This window comes from Littorina saxatilis, linkage group LG12, assembly GCF_037325665.1.
Source record: "Littorina saxatilis isolate snail1 linkage group LG12, US_GU_Lsax_2.0, whole genome shotgun sequence".
NCBI lineage: Eukaryota > Metazoa > Mollusca > Gastropoda > Littorinimorpha > Littorinidae > Littorina > Littorina saxatilis.
Window position 1 is genome coordinate 2,629,995 of NC_090256.1, and position 17,655 is coordinate 2,647,649.

The following is a 17,655-nucleotide window of genomic DNA, read 5'->3' on the forward strand; positions in this document are numbered from 1 at the left end:
TAATGTTGTATTGATATTACTGGCACCCCTTTTAAACTGATATGGTTTTTACGTTTACAAGGCGACGATGTGAATTTGTGATGTAGATATGTGGCTGGTTATGTGTGAGAATGTAAATAATTGTGTGTGTGTGTGTGTGTGTGTGTGTGTGTGTGTGTGTGTGTGTGTGTGTGTGTGTGTGTGTGTGTGTGTGTGTGTGAGTTGTGTCTGTGTGTGCATGACAGTGTAATGTACGTATGTATGCATGCATGGTGATGTGTGTCTGCATATGTGTCTGGTTGGTTTTTATTTTATTTTTACCGTGCCGTGCCAAGATGAAATCCTTTTGCAAAATTGGTGAATAAATATCTTGTATCTTGTATCTTGTATTTGTGTGTGTGTGTGTGTGCGTGTGTGCGTGCGTGTGTGAGTACGTGCGGGCGTGCCAGTGCGTGCGTGCCTGCCTGCCTGTGCCGTGTGTGTGTGTGTGTGTGTGTGTGTATGTATGTGTGTGTGTGTGTGCGTGCGTGGGTGCGTACGTGCGTGCGTGCGTGCGTGCTTGCGAGCGTGCGTGCGTGATGGCGAACGTGTGCTTGCTTCCTTCTGTATCTGTGCTTGTGTGAGAGGATGAAGGTAAGCTTAATAGAAAAACAAAACATGTTTCTGTCAAGCTGATCAAGATAACATTAAGAGAACAAAACAAGAAGTGACACACACAGAAACTGAAAATTAGATTGGAGGTACAAAGCGAATTAGGTGTTGGGGGCCTGAACCAGGGAGGTGTGCTCTGTCGGAGGCAAGGGAGGCAGGGCCCGGCGGGGGTAGAAAAGCTCTTGACAGAAAAAAAGGTCGCCAGACGAGAAAGGAAGTCCCGTGGGACACCAACAGCGGCCAAACGCGTGACACCAAAACCTAACCACGTGGTTGGATCGTACGATGTATGATGATGCAAGACGTCACAAAAATGGCGGACGGCGAAAACTTGAACAGGCCTGCACTACGCACACCCCCTCACACCTCGTAAACTATGGAAAGCAGTTTGGCTCATAACTAATACAGCTGTAATTTAAAATAAATACACCTGTATTTAATAATAAATACACCTGTATTTATTTCTTAGACGTGTACAATAAGTATACATTATTAATTACAGGTGGGTTTTTTTTTATTAATTACAGGTGTATTTTTTATTAAATACAGGTGTATTTATTATAAATTACAGGTGTATTCTTTTAATACAGGTGTATTTATTATTAAATACAGATGTATTTATTTCTAAATACAGGTGTATTTATTATTATATACAGGTGTATTTATTATAAAATACAGGTGTAATTAATAATAAATACACCTGTATTTAATAATAAATACACCTGTATTCAATAATAAATACACCTGTATTAATCAGTTATTAGTCACGTGGTTAAGCGACTAATAACTTGGACTGGGAATCCACATGAAAAACACTAAGCTTATAAGCGTCTTCATCCCCTCGCTTTGCCGCCTTTTGACAAAATGTCCCTGATGTTTTGGAAGGTTTGCGAGTGCAGTTTAACGCTGTTGCCCAGGCTCGCACAGCACTGGGGGGGGGGGGGGGGGGGGTAAGTTAATTGTTTCATCAGACGAATTCGGTTCTTGTGACGTATTCCCCACGATCTACACTGAGTCAGTGGGGCATCCACATCCAGATCTAATCAACTTGAATTTGAACTTGAACGGAGGCCTGTGCGCGTTTTTGACCAAAGATGCAAAATGTTGGAATTCAGTGCGAGAATTAGCCGCTATATCGTGTTATCGGTAATCTTGAACTTTAGCGTGTTAAATTCATAGCTATTAATCTTGAACTTTAGCGTGTTAAATTCATAGCTCATAATTCAGAGGCAATTAAGTCTTCAAATTTGTAGAACCTGTACCGTAAAATCCCTAGCAAACGCCCACCCCCCCCGCCCCCCCCCCCTCCGCATATATTTCGGGTAAAAGTAGGGGGTGGGTGTTTGCAAGGTATACACCCCTTTGCAAGATAAAGTGTCATCACATTTTCAAGAGAAAAAAAACCCGATACAACCATGTGATTTATGCAATTCTTATACAAAAATAAACACACCATTTGTTTACGCAAATAAAGATCAACGTTCTGTGATATAAGAAAATAAAATAAAAGAAGAACACGCGTGACCTTGATTCTTCTCATTCTTAGAATAAGTTCAGCACAATTCAGTCTCTTCTCTTGTTTAGAAATCCTCTTCCAAGTATTTCATCACACCTTGGTCAACTTCTTCAGATCTAACTGGCGGTCCTTCAGACAACTTTCGTTTTTCCTTTTCTTTCCCGTATTGCTGTTTTGTTATGTCTCTGTGTTCCCTCCACTCTCTCATTCTTTTTTTGTCAACAGAAAACTCGCGGGCACATACCGAAACATAGCCTGCAGCTTCGTTTTCAAGATATCTCAGGGCTTTCAGTTTGTATGTCACTGTATAGGATGTGTGCTTCGGCATGGTTGAACGTTACGTCGGTGTTCAAACCAAACCTCGTATCGTCATTTTTGTTGTTTTGAGAAAAACGAAAAGAACTGAATTAAAAAATCACAAAATCAAATTCCAATATTTTATGAATCTTTGTGATGCCAGAAGTGGGTTCCTGGTAAGAAATTGAGAATTCGTGGTCAGATGAAGCCGTCACGCTTCAATGAATGTTGATACGAGCTTTTCTCACAAAACGGTGCCCAAAAAGTGTGGAGATGCGTGGTTTTTAGGATAACAGTTTGTTTAAGAAAACATGTTTTCTTTGTTAATGAGACGTAAAATTGTTCACTTTTACCGGCACACACACACACACACACACACACACACACACACACACACACACACACACACACTGACACACACACTGACATACACACACATGCACGCACGCACATTATGTACGCACACAATCATTATGAATGTGCACATATCGTAGATAAAGGAGGCCGACCGTCTTAAAACTAATTTAAAAAACAAAAAACCTGGGTGGGCGTTTACTAGGTAGTGACCCCTCTGCACAACTTTTGGCCAAAAGTGGGGGGTGGGCGTTTGCTAGATACTGGGCGTTTGCTAGGGATTTTACGGTACTTGTAATCATAACAAGTCATTTTAGATCCCCTTGAAGTTACGGAATGAACTCCGATGAACTGTACGAATGCATTTCGTTTACATGGGTCAAAGAAAGAATTATCCGTGTGACCGGACAAGGGAGACAACTCTTTCGTGTTGATGATGTCCCATGGTTGACATTGTCGCTTTGCAAGTCGTACATTTTCCGATTCAAGTTTTAATTTGTTACAGCTGTATTTATTAAATTCAGGTGTATTTATTATTAAATACAGGTGTATTTAAAATTAAATACAGGTGTATTTAAAAATAATTACAGGTGTATTTATTACTAAATACAGGTGTTTACCGTGTATTTATTATTAAATACAGGTGTATTTATCATAAAATACAGGTGTATTTAAAATTAATTACAGGTGTATTTAAAAATAATTACAGGTGTATTTATTATTAAATACAGGTGTATTTATTATTAAATACAGGTGTATTTATCATTAAAATTTATACAGGTGTATTTATTTTTTAAGTTGAATTACAGCTGTAATAGTTATGAGCCAAACGGCGTTCCATAGTAAACACACACGTTTAGCCCCATCCACTTCACGATTGTTGAGCAGTGCGTGTGGAAAAGCGTTGGCAAATAGCCCGTGCCCTTGTTCAACATCAACGGATTTAGCCTATTATTCCCGCGCCAAGAACGCCTCATGCGCGCTATTGAATTCGATTTAGAGGGACCATTTTGAGATATATATGCAAATCATCATATTTACACGCGGCGTTTAGAATGAGAATTGTACAGTACACAGCGCACCAATGGTGGTACACCTGATGATATAATGAAGTAATACAGAATCCGCGGGGCCGGGGGGGGGGGGGGGGGCTAAGTATATAATACTTAAAGAATCAAAATAACGTTTAAGATTGGTTAAATGAAATGTTTCATTGTGGACCAAACGAAACATTCCCCACAACGTTCATTTACCGATGTTCAAAGTGGACGAGCAAATGATAATAATAACAGGGTGAACACAGATTTGGGCGTTGTGTTTGCTCCTTCAAAGAACCCAGGAAGTAAAATGGCCACACACACAAAAGTTCTGATTTGTGCTGAAAGAAATTTCCATTGTCCGCCAGCAATTTTTTTTTAACCAGCTCCCTGAGCAATATTTTGTTCAGTATCGGTATCCTTGATATCGTGTAGGAAAACTAAATATTTTGTTGTGTTTTTGAATTTCGCGCCATTCTACAGTCGACTCCGGTTAATCGGCCACACAAAAGTTCTGATTTGTGCTGAAAGAAATTTCCATTGTCCGCCAGCAATTTTTTTTTTAACCAGCTCCCTAAGCAATATTTTGTTCAGTATCGGTATCCTTGATATCGTGTAGGAAAACTAAATATTTTGTTGCGTTTTTGAATTTCGCGCCATTACTGCTGTAAGGACTGAAGAGACTCCACTATAAGAAACTTCTACCTTGGATAAGAGTCGATTTTGAACCGTAATAATTATTTGACTTGTTTGAAAACAAGTTGAAAGATTTTTGAAGAGCTTAATGAATTTATTGATTTCAATATATTTATCTCTATCAAACAAAAATCGGTCAGTTAAATCTCTCTAAGCATAACCGTGCATCTGACTGTCTGTGCGCGCGCACACGTTCGAAAGTCCCCCCCCCCCCACCCACCCCCCACCCCAGGGCCGGACCAAATGAGTTGTAAGGGGGGGGGGTTCCTCCTTTTTTGGGGGGGCAAATCAGCGAAGTGGCGAAGCCACAAGCGCGCGCCTGCAAAGCAGGCGCGCGAACTAGGGGGGTCCGGGGGCATGCTCCCCCGGAAAATTTTTGAAAAACGGTTAAAATCTGTGCAATCTGGTGCATTCTGGGCCTTGTTTTGAGGGTTAAGGCCTGTCAGTGTGAGTTGGTGGGGGGAGGGGGGGGGGTACCTTTTTCTCATCGGATTTCACATTGAATAAAATTTGTTAGAGACACACAAAATTTATTTAAAAAAAAACAATAATAAAAAACCACTCAAAGCAAGGTACATGCTTTTTCCAGGGGTGGGGTTCCGGAACCCCTGGAACCCCCCCCCCACCCCCCCCCCCCCCCCTGGGTCCGGCCCTGCACCCCACAGTACGTGTATCCGCGTGCTTATGTATGCGCAATCTCTATGCTGATGTCTACATGGAGGCAAGGCTGTTATGACAGATGTGAGACAAGTTACGAAAGTAAGAAGGTCAGGGTAGCAGCCATTCAACTGCCGAGGTCGCCGCAAACATTTTAGCATCACGTGAAGGAAATATGCAGAATGTAAGATGTAGGCCTATGTTTGTCACAGGTTGTTTTACATTTTACATGTGTGTGTGTGTGTGTGTGTGTGTGTGTATGTGTGTGTGTGTGTGTGTGTGTGTGTGTGTGTGTGTGTTTGTGTCTGTGCCTCTGTGTGTGTGTGTGTGTGTGTGTGTGTGTGTGTGTGTGTGTGTGTGTGTGCGTGTGTGTGTGTGTGTGTGCGTGTGTGTGTATGTTTGTGTCTGTGCCTCTGTGTGTGTGTGTGTGTGTGTGTGTGTGTGTGTGTGTGTGTGCGTGTGTGTGTATGTTTGTGTCTGTGCCTCTGTGTGTGTGTGTGTGTGTGTGTGTGTGTGTGTTTGTATGTGTGCCTGTGTGTGAGTGTGCGTGTGTGTGTGTTGATATATATATACACGAGATAAGTACAACAGCCTCAGGGGAAGGCAAGACGTTGATGGTTAATTCATTTGCGCTTCAGCTGTACACCGCTGAGTGTTGGTACGTTATTAATGATAGGCCTGTCGTGACATTTAAATGCGTACATATTATGTTCGAATGTGATGGCAGCGAGAAATAATTTACTGTTTACCTGGGTAAAGTTTCCGTAATTTCTTCCCTAGCAAACCATAGTACACTATTACACATTTCTCCAGGCTTTTTAAATGATAATATCATCGACTTGCCGTCGCATAATAGCACTAAACAGCCTGGCTGCTTCCTGGAGAGCCAAGAATGTTCTGCTAAAACAGACAACACACACACACACACACACACACACACACACACACACACACACATACACACACACACACATACCCACACACACACTTACATACACACGCAGGCACACACACACACACACACACACACACACACACACACACACACACACACACACACACTGTATCAATCAACCCTTACCTTTACAATCTTTTTCAACATTCTTCGCAGAAGCATCCCCGCCATTCGCTCCGGTAGCAGTGTCCTCTGACTCCAAAGAAAAGTCCTCAATCACGACTCCCGTAGATTCCGAATCTTCCTTGTTACTCCGCCTATCCGCGTTTCTATGGCGTCCAGCATCACACAAGTGGGTCAAGGTCACGAGCGTGAAGGTCACAAGGGTAATCCTCAGAATGAACGTTGGGACCACCATCATCGATGTTTGATGGTGAACACGCAACACAAAGTAATCCACCAATTGAAGAATCTATAACGACACAGAATTTCCAACCGTCGAATTTATCCACTTCGTAGCACATAAGTTGTTGAACGATAGAACATGCTGAAAGATTGAAAAGAGCAGCGTTCGGATCATTCAAGTTTACTTGAAAGTGAGATCCTAGGTAGGGCCTACTATATAAAGTTCAATTCTTCTAATGTTACTAAAACATCGTAGACATCATATATGTTCACTGCTTGTTTTCTCGTGTCCTTTTGGTTTCCGATGCTGTTGCAGTTCTATCGTTGTGGTAAGCCTGTTCTCCTTTCCAGAAGCACACTCAGAGTAACACTACACATTTTAGGTTTTTTTCTCTCCCGAAGAATGTCGATCTTCCACTTTTCGTTCCGCTTGTATTCATCCCAATATTACAAGCACAATCATCCGTGTAGACATATTTGATATCGCCCTCGCGCGCTCTGTCGCACCTCTATTATGAAAGTCTCAGTTCGTCGCTCTCGCAGTGAAAGAATTCAGACCAGAATTTTGTTGTGGCATGTTTTGCTGACCTGCAATTAACAGAAAAACACTATAAAGATATTGAAAGTTATCTACATATTTCCACAACATGTCTTACTCTAATTTTGAATGAACTACTTTGACTTGTATTGTTCTCCACAAAGTCATAAAAATGGATCACAGTATTTGTGAATGAACTTTACCTGGCTATCGTGTCACGTCGTGAACGAATCGCCTGAGATTTACACCTGGACAATACATGTAGGTTTTGCCTTTCTCGTAACAAAATCAAATTAATTTTGTTTTTTAATAAAAACGTAACGACATTCATAATGTTATTCGTATAGTCACACACAAAATGTTCGACAGTAACCGTGAATGAACTACGAATAACTTAAGTGTCATGCCTTGAACAAATCAGTAAAGCCAACTTGTCCTGAACCTATACCATGTAGATTTTACCTTCCTCACAGACAAACGCGACGACTTTGAGAAGGTTATTTACAGGGACACAGAAAAATAATGTCTCACTGAAATTGCGAATGAATTACCTGTAGTGTCAGGCATGAACGATCCACTTGAGGTCGACATGCATACGGTACACCTATACTATGTAGCGTTTACCTTCCTCATAGAAAACGCAACACCTTTGGAAGTTATCTACATATAATCATAGAAAATGTCTCACTGTACTCGTGAATGAATTTTACCTGTTGTATCAGAACATGAACGAATCCCTTGAGGTCTACAGTACATACACCTATACCACGTAGCTTTTATCTTCCTCATTGAAAACGCAACACCTTTGGAGGTTATCTACATATAATCATAGAACATGTCTCATGGTCATTATGAATGAACCACCTGCAGTGTAACAGTAAGGCTATGAACGAATCACCGTACGCCAACACCTAGGGCCTATATAGTATGCATAGCTTTTGTACATTAGCTTTTGTATAATACCCCATGTGCATGCAGGCTTAACGTCTACATATATTGTAACCTGAGCGGTTTTTCTTTTCTGCGTGACTCAAACATGAACGAGTTAGCTGAGGTTTAAAAACTGGTTTGTCTGTGTTACACTACCGTTCACGTCGCTGCTCTTCCGTTGCCATGTGTCACTACAGTGGAGGGAAGGGGGCGGTAGGGGGGGGGGTGTTTTGATGTGTGTGTGTGGTGGGGGGTTCTGGTGTATGTGTGTGGTGGGGGGGGGGGGTTGATGGAAGTTAGGGGGGGGGCGTGGTTATGTGTACAGGGTTTTCGGTGTGCTTGCATGCTGCATGGTGTTTACCTTGTACCGAGGTTCTCTTTTCAAACACGTTTGTGTCACTCCATCATGTCCTCTAGACGCCGTGTTGTGTCACTCCATCATGTCCTCTAGACGCCGTGTTGTGTCACTCCATCATGTCCTCTAGACGCCGTGTTGTGTCACTCCATCATGTCCTCTAGACGCCGTGTTGTGTCACTCCATCATGTCCTCTAGACGCCGTGTTGTGTCACTCCATCATGTCCTCTAGACGCCGTGTTGTGTCACTCCATCATGTCCTCTAGACGCCGTGTTGTGTCACTCCATCATGTCCTCTAGACGCCGTGTTGTACTCTATCCTCTGCATTGCGTGTGAGCCTCAACATTTTGTCTGCGTGTTTGTCTTTGCGACCGTGTATGTCTGTATGTCAACAAGCACCTAAAGACTTCTCTGTGTCTATCTCTATCTGTCTGTCTCTGCCTCTCTCTCTCTCTCTCTCTTCTCTCTCTCTCTCTCTCTCTCTCTCTCTCTCTCTCTCTCTCTCTCTCTCGTGAGAGTGTGTATGTACACACACACACACACATACACACACACACACACACACACACATACATACACACGCACACACACCCACATACACACACACACACATACACACACACACACAAACACACACATACTAACACGCTCAATGTTGAGGCCCCCGCACAGAACATCCAACCACACTGCCTCTCTCTTACACAGCCACTTCCAAGAACGGCGTCGTACTCAAAATCATCATCTCACGTCATCTCGATACTTTTACCAGACAGGCCCAAGTTCCGAACAATTCCTATGAAAGACAGTCGCCTCGGGCGTGTCATTCGGTTCAAACTACAAAAACCTAGAAACTATATATATATATATATACAGCCTGTTCAACAAAGGGCCAATTGGATCCGAGAGGACGTTCATCTTAAAAGAAGATCGAAATTGAAGTCAGCTTACCCCTGAAGAGACTAGTATCAAGCACCCTCCAGCAATAGGTCAATGGTGGCAAGCAGTTCTTCGCCACCCGGGGTGCTGAAAATGGCACCTTAGTGTGGGCCACCTCTCGTAACCCTTCGTCAGATTACGCGAGATTATGACAACACAATCCTACGTTTAAGGGTATTATTTGCATATATCACTTTAAGGTGAACAGTGCCAATGGCACCTTATTTTTGGCCACCTTTCCTTATGCTTCGTCAAGTTACGACATAATCATACGATTGATAATTACGCATGTTAAGCGCATGCATACGGCAATGTATTGGCACGGTGCACACGACCAATGCAGCGGTTTGCTCAGTGCAGTCACTGACCTGGGTCAATACATGTACAATTATGCTCAATGCAGTCACTGACCTGGGTCAATACATGTACAATTATGCTCAAAGAAACGCACTATTGACTGCAGTAGCCGGGTGGTAAGGGAGCTTTAGAATTAAGAGGTGACAAATGATACACAGCCTGCCCTGCTTGGTTTAAACAAAACTTTATTCAATTTTAGTATCGTGACATACACTATATGATATTGAGGATCCGAACCCAAGCGTACAGCTTATATTAACGAATCCAAGCGGAAATATAAAAATAATAAACACGCCCTGCCGGGGGCACACTATCCTACTACAGCATTTGAGCGACTCTTCTTCACGCTCAAAACTGAACTTTAAAATCAAGCGATACTGAACCATGTGGTTTACTCTTCAATATTGGGCAAACAGCCGAAATAAAACCTTGAAACCTTGAGAAGAAAAACAATGCGCAATGCTTTGAGCTCCCTAGGGACATCCATCCGCGTATACACCCACCTCCTCCTTCCGCCTTGAGCCCCACCCCGATCACAACAACTAAAACAAACACAAAATTGTTGATTTTGGCTTGCGGTTAAAAAAAAAATGCCACATGGACAACAACTTCGTTTAAGATAAAAAAAAAAAATAATTAAAATTTAAAATGTAACCCCAACCAGCGACCTAACGAACCAACCGACCAGACAAAGAAAGAAACAGACAAACAAAGAAAACGTGAACATTATTTTAATATTGCACTGTCGTAAAACAAAATGCGCTGAAGCAAGATTTACTACTTCCTGTCATTAAACGTTCTCCCTCCGTTTCCGTTGACAACACAGATAATTCTTGTGTGTAAGCCACAGAGGTTAGTACGTATAAGCGCCTCTTTCTCCTACTTTAAGTCTGACTTAACTGTGAGAGATAACAAAAAAATACGCGAATGCACGACTGTGATAGCAGAGGCGCACGTACATAAGATTCAGCAGTACATACACACACACACACTCACGTACAAACAGGCAGACAGACAGACACTCACGCACACACACACATACACACAAACACACACAAACACACACGCTCACACACGCATACACACACACCCACACACACACAAACACACACATACACACACACGCACACACACACACATAAACAAACAAACACACGAACACACACGCACACACACGCATACACACACACACACAAACACCCACATACACACACACACACACACCCACACACATACACACACACACACACAAACACACACACACACATACACACAAACACACACAAACACACACACGCACACATACACACACACACACGCACACACACACGCACAAAGAAAAGTTTACAGCTGATAAAAAAAGTGGGGAAGGAGTGGTCAACAAGTGGGGAAGGAGTGGTCAAAACAAGTGGGGAAGGAGTGGTCAAAACAAGTGGGGAAGGAGTGGTCAAAACAAGAGGGGAAGGAGTGGTCAACACGTGGGGAAGGAGTGGTCAACACGTGGGGAAGGAGTGGTCAACACGTGGGGAAGGAGTGGTCAACACAAGTGGGGAAGGAGTGGTCAAAACAAGAGGGGAAGGAGTGGTCAACACGTGGGGAAGGAGTGGTCAACACAAGTGGGGAAGGAGTGGTCAAAACAAGAGGGGAAGGAGTGGTCAACAAGGGGGGAAGGAGTGGTCAAAACAAGTGGGGAAGGAGTGGTCAACACAAGTGGAGAAGGAGTGGTCAACAAGTGGGGAAGGAGTGGTCAACACGTGAGGAAGGAGCGGTCAACAAGTGGGGAAGGAGTGGTCAAAACAAGTGGGGAAGGAGTGGTCAAAACAAGTGGGGAAGGAGTGGTCAACACGTGGGGAAGGAGTGGTCAAAACAAGTGGGGAAAGAGTGGTCAAAACAAGTGGGGAAGGAGTGGTCAAAACAAGTGGGGAAGGAGTGGTCAACACGTGGGGAAGGAGTGGTCAACACGTGGGGAAGGAGTGGTCAAAACAAGTGGGGAAGGAGTGGTCAACACGTGGGGAAGGAGTGGTCAACACAAGTGGGGAAGGAGTGGTCAAAACAAGAGGGGAAGGAGTGGTCAACACGTGGGGAAGGAGTGGTCAAAACAGTGGAGAAGGAGTGGTCAACACAAGTGGAGAAGGAGTGGTCAACAAGTGGGGAAGGAGTGGTCAACACGTGGGGAAGGAGTGGTCAAAACAGTGGGGAAGGAGTGGTCAAAACAAGTGGGGAAGGAGTGGTCAAAACAAGTGGGGAAGGAGTGGTCAACACGTGGGGAAGGAGTGGTCAAAACAAGTGGGGAAAGAGTGGTCAAAACAAGTGGGGAAGGAGTGGTCAAAACAAGTGGGGAAGGAGTGGTCAACACGTGGGGAAGGAGTGGTCAAAACAAGTGGGGAAAGAGTGGTCAAAACAAGTGGGGAAAGAGTGGTCAAAACAAGTGGGGAAGGAGTGGTCAACACGTGGGGAAGGAGTGGTCAAAACAAGTTGGGAAGGAGTGGTCAAAACAAGTGGGGAAGGAGTGGTCAACACGTGGGGAAGGAGTGGTCAAAACACGTGGGGAAGGAGTGGTCAACACGTGGGGAAGGAGTGGTCAAAACAAGTGGGGAAGGAATGGTCAAAACAAGTGGGGAAGGAGTGGTCAAAACAAGTGGGGAAGGAGTGGTCAACACGTGGGGAAGGAATGGTCAAAACAAGTGGGGAAGGAGTGGTCAAAACAAGTGGGGAAGGTGTGGTCAAAACAAGTGGGGAAGGAGTGGTCAAAACAAGTGGGGAAGGAGTGGTCAACAAGTGGGGAAGGATTGGTCAAAACAAGTGGGGAAGGAGTGGTCAAAACAAGTGGGGAAGGAGTGGTCAACACAAATGGGGAAGGAGTGGTCAAAACAAGTGGAGAAGGAGTGGTCAAAACAAGTGGAGAAGGAGTGGTCAACACGTGGGGAAGGAGTGGTCAAAACAAGTGGGGGAAGGAGTGGTCAAAACAAGTGGGGAAGGAGTGGTCAACACAAGTGGGGAAGGAGTGGTCAACACAAGTGGGGAAGGAGTGGTCAACACAAGTGGGGAAGGAGTGGTCAGCACAAGTGGGGAAGGAGTGGTCAACACAAGTGGGGAAGGAGTGGTCAACACAAGTGGGGAAGGAATGGTCAACACGTGGGGAAGGAGCGGTCAACAAGTGGGGAAGGAGTGGTCAACACGTGGGGAAGGAGTGGTCAAAACAAGTGGAGAAGGAGTGGTCAAAACAAGTGGAGAAGGAGTGGTCAACACAAGTGGAGAAGCAGTGGTCAACAAGTGGGGAAGGAGTTGTCAAAACAAGTGGGGAAGGAGTGGTCAAAACAAGTGGGGAAGGAGTGGTCAACACAAGTGGGGAAGGAGTGGTCAACAAGTGGGGAAGGAGTGGTCAAAACACGTGGGGAAGGAGTGGTCAACACAAGTGGGGAAGGAGTGGTCAACAAGTGGGGAAGGAGTGGTCAAAACAAGTGGAGAAGGAGTGGTCAAAACAAGTGGAGAAGGAGTGGTCAACACAAGTGGAGAAGGAGTGGTCAACAAGTGGGGAAGGAGTGGTCAAAACAAGTGGGGAAGGAGTGGTCAACACAAGTGGGGAAGGAGTGGTCAAAACAAGTGGGGAAGGAGTGGTCAAAACAAGTGGGGAAGGAGTGGTCAACAAGTGGGGAAGGAGTGGTCAACAAGTGGGGAAAGAGTGGTCAAAACAAGCGGGAAAGGAGTGGTCAACACAAGTGGGGAAGGAGTGGTCAACACAAGTGGGGAAGGAATGGTCAAAACAAGTGGGGAAGGAGCGGTCAACAAGTGGGGAAGGAGTGGTCAACAAGTGGGGAAGGAGTGGTCAACAAGTGGGGAAGGAGCGGTCAACACGTGCAAACAGTTTATTGGGGCTGATGTCCAAAAGAGAAAAGTCCCTTTCTCCAGAATTTTTAATTTATTTTTAATTTCTTGTTGTGTATATGAAGGCTTTGTTAGTGTGTGTGTGTGTATGTGTGTGTGCCGAGTGTGCATGTGTGCGTGACAACCTGTGTCAACCTGCGACAACCTGTTTGTGTGTGTGTGTGTGTGTGTGTGTGTGTGTGTGTGTGTGTGTGTGTGTGTGAGAGAGAGAGAGAGAAAGAGAGAGAGAGAAAGAGAGAGAGAGAGAGAGAGAGAGAGAGACACACAGAGAGAAACAGAAAGACAGAGAGTGAAAGAGAAAGAAAGAGAGAGGGGAGAGAGAGAGACAGACAGACAGACAGACAGACAGACAGAGTCTCTTTCTCCAGAATTTTTAATTTCTTTTTAAATGTTTGGTCATACAGAGGTTAAAATGTGCAAAGGTTAATAGGGATTAAAAGCTAAGTGGTTATAAAAAACATATGCATTTCTAAACATCAACTGTTTCTATTTAATGTAAGATCGTGACATTTTTCATGATTTATTAGCCAAAATAAATTGGCTGTTCTAAACATAAGAGAGTATCTCGGGCATGGTCACATCATTTGACGTGTGTCTTTGATGACGCAGTACATGGAAATGCACTTTGAGATGGACATATCGCTAAAACTAATTAAATGAATAAATATATAGATAAAATCAAGTCGCATTCAAGCACCTGTCTCAGTTTTGCTTAAAGTGATTTCTATTATAGGTCTGACAACTTCCTTATCAAGTGCAATGGCAAAAGGTAAGATCGGACTTGCACTTTAAGGTGGGCTTTGGCAAGAAACAACAACAACTTCTTCTTCTTCTTCTTCTTCGTCCATGGGCTTAGACTCCCACGTTCACTCATGTTTTAAGCACGAGTGGATTTGTACGTGTATGACCGTTTTTACACCGCCATTCAGGCAGCATGCGCCGATTTCGGGGGAGGCATGCTCGGTATTTTCGTGTTTCTATAACCCACCGAACATGGATTACAGGATCTTTTTCGTGCGCACTTGGTCTTGTGCTTGCGTGTACACACGAAGGGGGTTAAGTCACTAAGCAGGTCTGCACATAAGTTGACCTGGGCGATCGGAAAAATCTCCACTCTGAACCCACCAGGCGGCAACGACCGGGATTCGAACTCCCGACCTCCCGATTAGGAGGCCGACGTCTTACCGCCAAGCCACTGCGCCTGTCAACAACAACATATACGTACCGCATAACATCAAGTCGCATTAAAGCACCTGCCTCAGTTTTGATTGAAGTGAATTCTAATACAGGTTTGAAAACTTCCGTATCAAGTGTAATGGCAAGACTTAAGATCGGACTTGCACTTTAAGATGTGCTTCGAGAAAGAATACGATATATAAACTCAAGTCGCACTGAAGCACCTGTCTCAGGTGTGCTTGAATTGATTTCTATTTCAGGTCTGACAACTTCCTTATCAAGTGTAATGGCAAGAGGTAAGATCGGGTCTATGGCATTCCGTTTGTCAAATAATTATTTGGATACTTTGTCATGTTTTTTTCACCAGTTTTAGCTAAATAATCATTATTTAGAAGCTCATGTGCTAAATAAGTAATTGTTTATAAACATACGGGTCACACCACACAAGCACATGATCCAACCAATCTGAATGCAAGCTGACTCTGCCCCACCCCTTGGTTCACGGAACTCCAAGGCTACGCAATTCGATTTAAGGATGTAGTTTCGTCTTTTTGAAGAGTACTGAAAGCTATTCAAACTTATATTCAGTCTTGGTCCTCCGTAAGACTAGTACAAACAGCGTACATGAACTCAACAAGAAATTTGCTTTTCCAAAAGCGGACATTAAACAGTGTTTGTCTTGGGTCGGGGCATACCGAACAGCAGGGACACAAACAAAAACCGGAACTCGTCCACTACATGCAATGAAAGTGAGATAAGCGGAATTTCTGCAGGCATGACATCTATATATATACGACTAGTGTCTGTCTGTCTGTCTGTCTGTCTGTCTGTCTGTTCGCGATGCACGGCCAAAGTTCTCGGTGGATCTTTTTCAAATTTGGACACCGTATTCAGCTACACCCCGGACACAACCTCATCGATGAGATATTTCAACACGTGCTCTCAGCGCGCAGCGCTGTGCGCGCTGAACCGGTTTTTTTGTTTTTTTGTTGTTGTTGTCGGGATCCACTACCAGTAACTCTTCCTTATCTTCTCCAGTGTTTTCAGCCGCGATTATCTCCCTTCCTCCGTGTGGCGTCAATCCATATTCCCGTTACTACGTTACTATTTTTAGAAGGTCACTGCACGTTACTATTTTTAGAAGGTCTCCAGTGTTTTGCGCGTTTATCTCCTTTCCTTCAATTTCAATTTCATCTTATTCCTTGTGGGTTCCTGATTCCAAAAACATATAGATGTGATATGTTTGGATTAAAAACACGCTCAGAAAGTTAAAAAGAATAGAGATAAAGAAAAGCGTGCTATCCTTCTCAGCGCAACTACTACCCCGCTCTTCTTGTCAATTTCACTGCCATTGCATCGAGCGGTGGACTGACGATGCTACGAGTATACGCTCTTGCTGTAAAATTGCAGTGAGTTCAGTTTCATTCTGTTAGTTCGACAGCTTGACTAAATGTTGTAATTTCGCCTTACGCGACTTGTTTTAGTTATAAGTTGCAAACTGCCTATCTCGAACGGTGACACTGAGCTGGATAAACGCGAGATAAAGAGCTGACAGCAACATTTTCAATCAGCAAAACTGCATAACAACCCAAAAAGAGCATTTGCATACTTTCACATTCTCAAAACAAGTCTTTGTGTAGCATAAAGAAAAAGTGCTTAACTCAAGAAACGAGATCGGCAGTTTTGCTTACGTTACCGTGGCAATGGTTTCCGATGGTCTGAGAGTTTGTACGCTCTAACACATGATAAATACCCTTCCAGTAGCTTCCCCTGTAGTTTCACTACATAAATGCCTAACACTGAGATAGGTATTTTATGAGCGTGACGACAAACAATTTTAGAAATATCATCCGACCTTATCCCGACAGAGCTACTCAGTGTAATGGAATAGATAAGACCAGATTCATAATGAGTTGATCACACTTTTTAAATATGTAGCATAATTAAGATCGGAGTAATGGACCTCATTACTAAGTAAGCAAACTAAACTCACCTGATTTTGTCCGACAGATCCGCGCTGCAGTGAGTGTAGTGAATTCAGGGTCACACCGAACAAGTCAGCACAGTCGAGCCAAGATCAGGCCAACTTGTTCAAACAGCTTTGCTCGCACAACGACATAGGTAAACTCGGGTCACACACACATACACAGACAGACCAATTTAGCCTGTACGTGTACGTCAGAACAGCTGATGTCGTCCTTGTGCGATCACCAGTTTCCACCCAGACAGACCGAAACACAGCCCACAGGAAGAAAAAAACACGGCCAAAAAAAGGACTGGTGATCGGGTGACTGACAAGAGTGACTGTAAACTGTCACTGACTTGACGAGTGACTGCACTAAGCGTGACACTTAACGCCAACTAACTGCACAAAAGGTGAACAGCGAGGTGGGGTCTCCACTACGCCGGCGGACCAGCGCGACAGACTGGTAGTAGAGCGCAGGTATCGTTAAGAAAGAGAAGAGAGCTGGGCCCCAAAAGAGAAAGTTTGTAGTCTCAAGCAGGGGGGGGGGGGGGTGTCGGTCGGAGGAGGGGTTGGTAGTGCGACTGACTTGCGACACCGACACGGCAAGGACAGAAGAATTTTCGGACGGGGGAGTAGGCCCAGGGAGGAAAAGCAGAGGTTAGAAAGAAAGGTCCTGGTGCAGTTGACCCTTCACCATCCCACCGCCACCACTTTCTCTTTTCTGTTAGTGTGGCCTGAATCTGGGACTGGGTGGCCGAGTGGTAACGCACTTGCGCTCGGAAGCGAGAGGTTGCGAGTTCGACCGGACCCTGGGTCAGGGCGTTAGCAATCTTCTCCCCCCTTTCCTAACCTAGGTGGTGGGTTCAAGTGCTAGTCTTTCGGATGAGACGAAAAACCGAGGTCCCTTCGTGTACACTACATTGGGGTGTGCACGTTAAAGATCCCACGATTGACAAAAGGGTCTTTCCTGGCAAAATTGTATAGGCATTGATAAAAATGTCCACCAAAATACCCGTGTGACTTG

At 44.2% G+C, this 17,655-nt stretch overlaps 1 protein-coding gene across 3 annotated transcripts in view; it reads right to left on the minus strand.

Moving 5' to 3' along the window:
- The window catches only part of LOC138981050 (uncharacterized), a 57,481-nt gene extending 40,390 nt beyond the window's left edge, over nt 1-17,091 (minus strand). The window contains exons 1-2 of one of the 3 annotated variants that reach the window (XM_070353850.1): nt 16,659-17,091; nt 6,269-7,075 (exon numbers count right to left, since the gene is read on the minus strand). In XM_070353850.1, the coding sequence (XP_070209951.1) occupies nt 6,269-6,503 (235 nt within the window). In that variant the 5' untranslated portion in view covers nt 6,504-7,075; nt 16,659-17,091. Of the gene's footprint in view, nt 1-6,268; nt 7,076-7,735; nt 7,869-8,316; nt 8,648-16,658 lie in introns of those variants that run through there. The other 2 variants (XM_070353851.1, XM_070353852.1) reach the window with 2 other exon arrangements.
- Nucleotides 17,092-17,655: the final 564 nt, after the last annotated feature.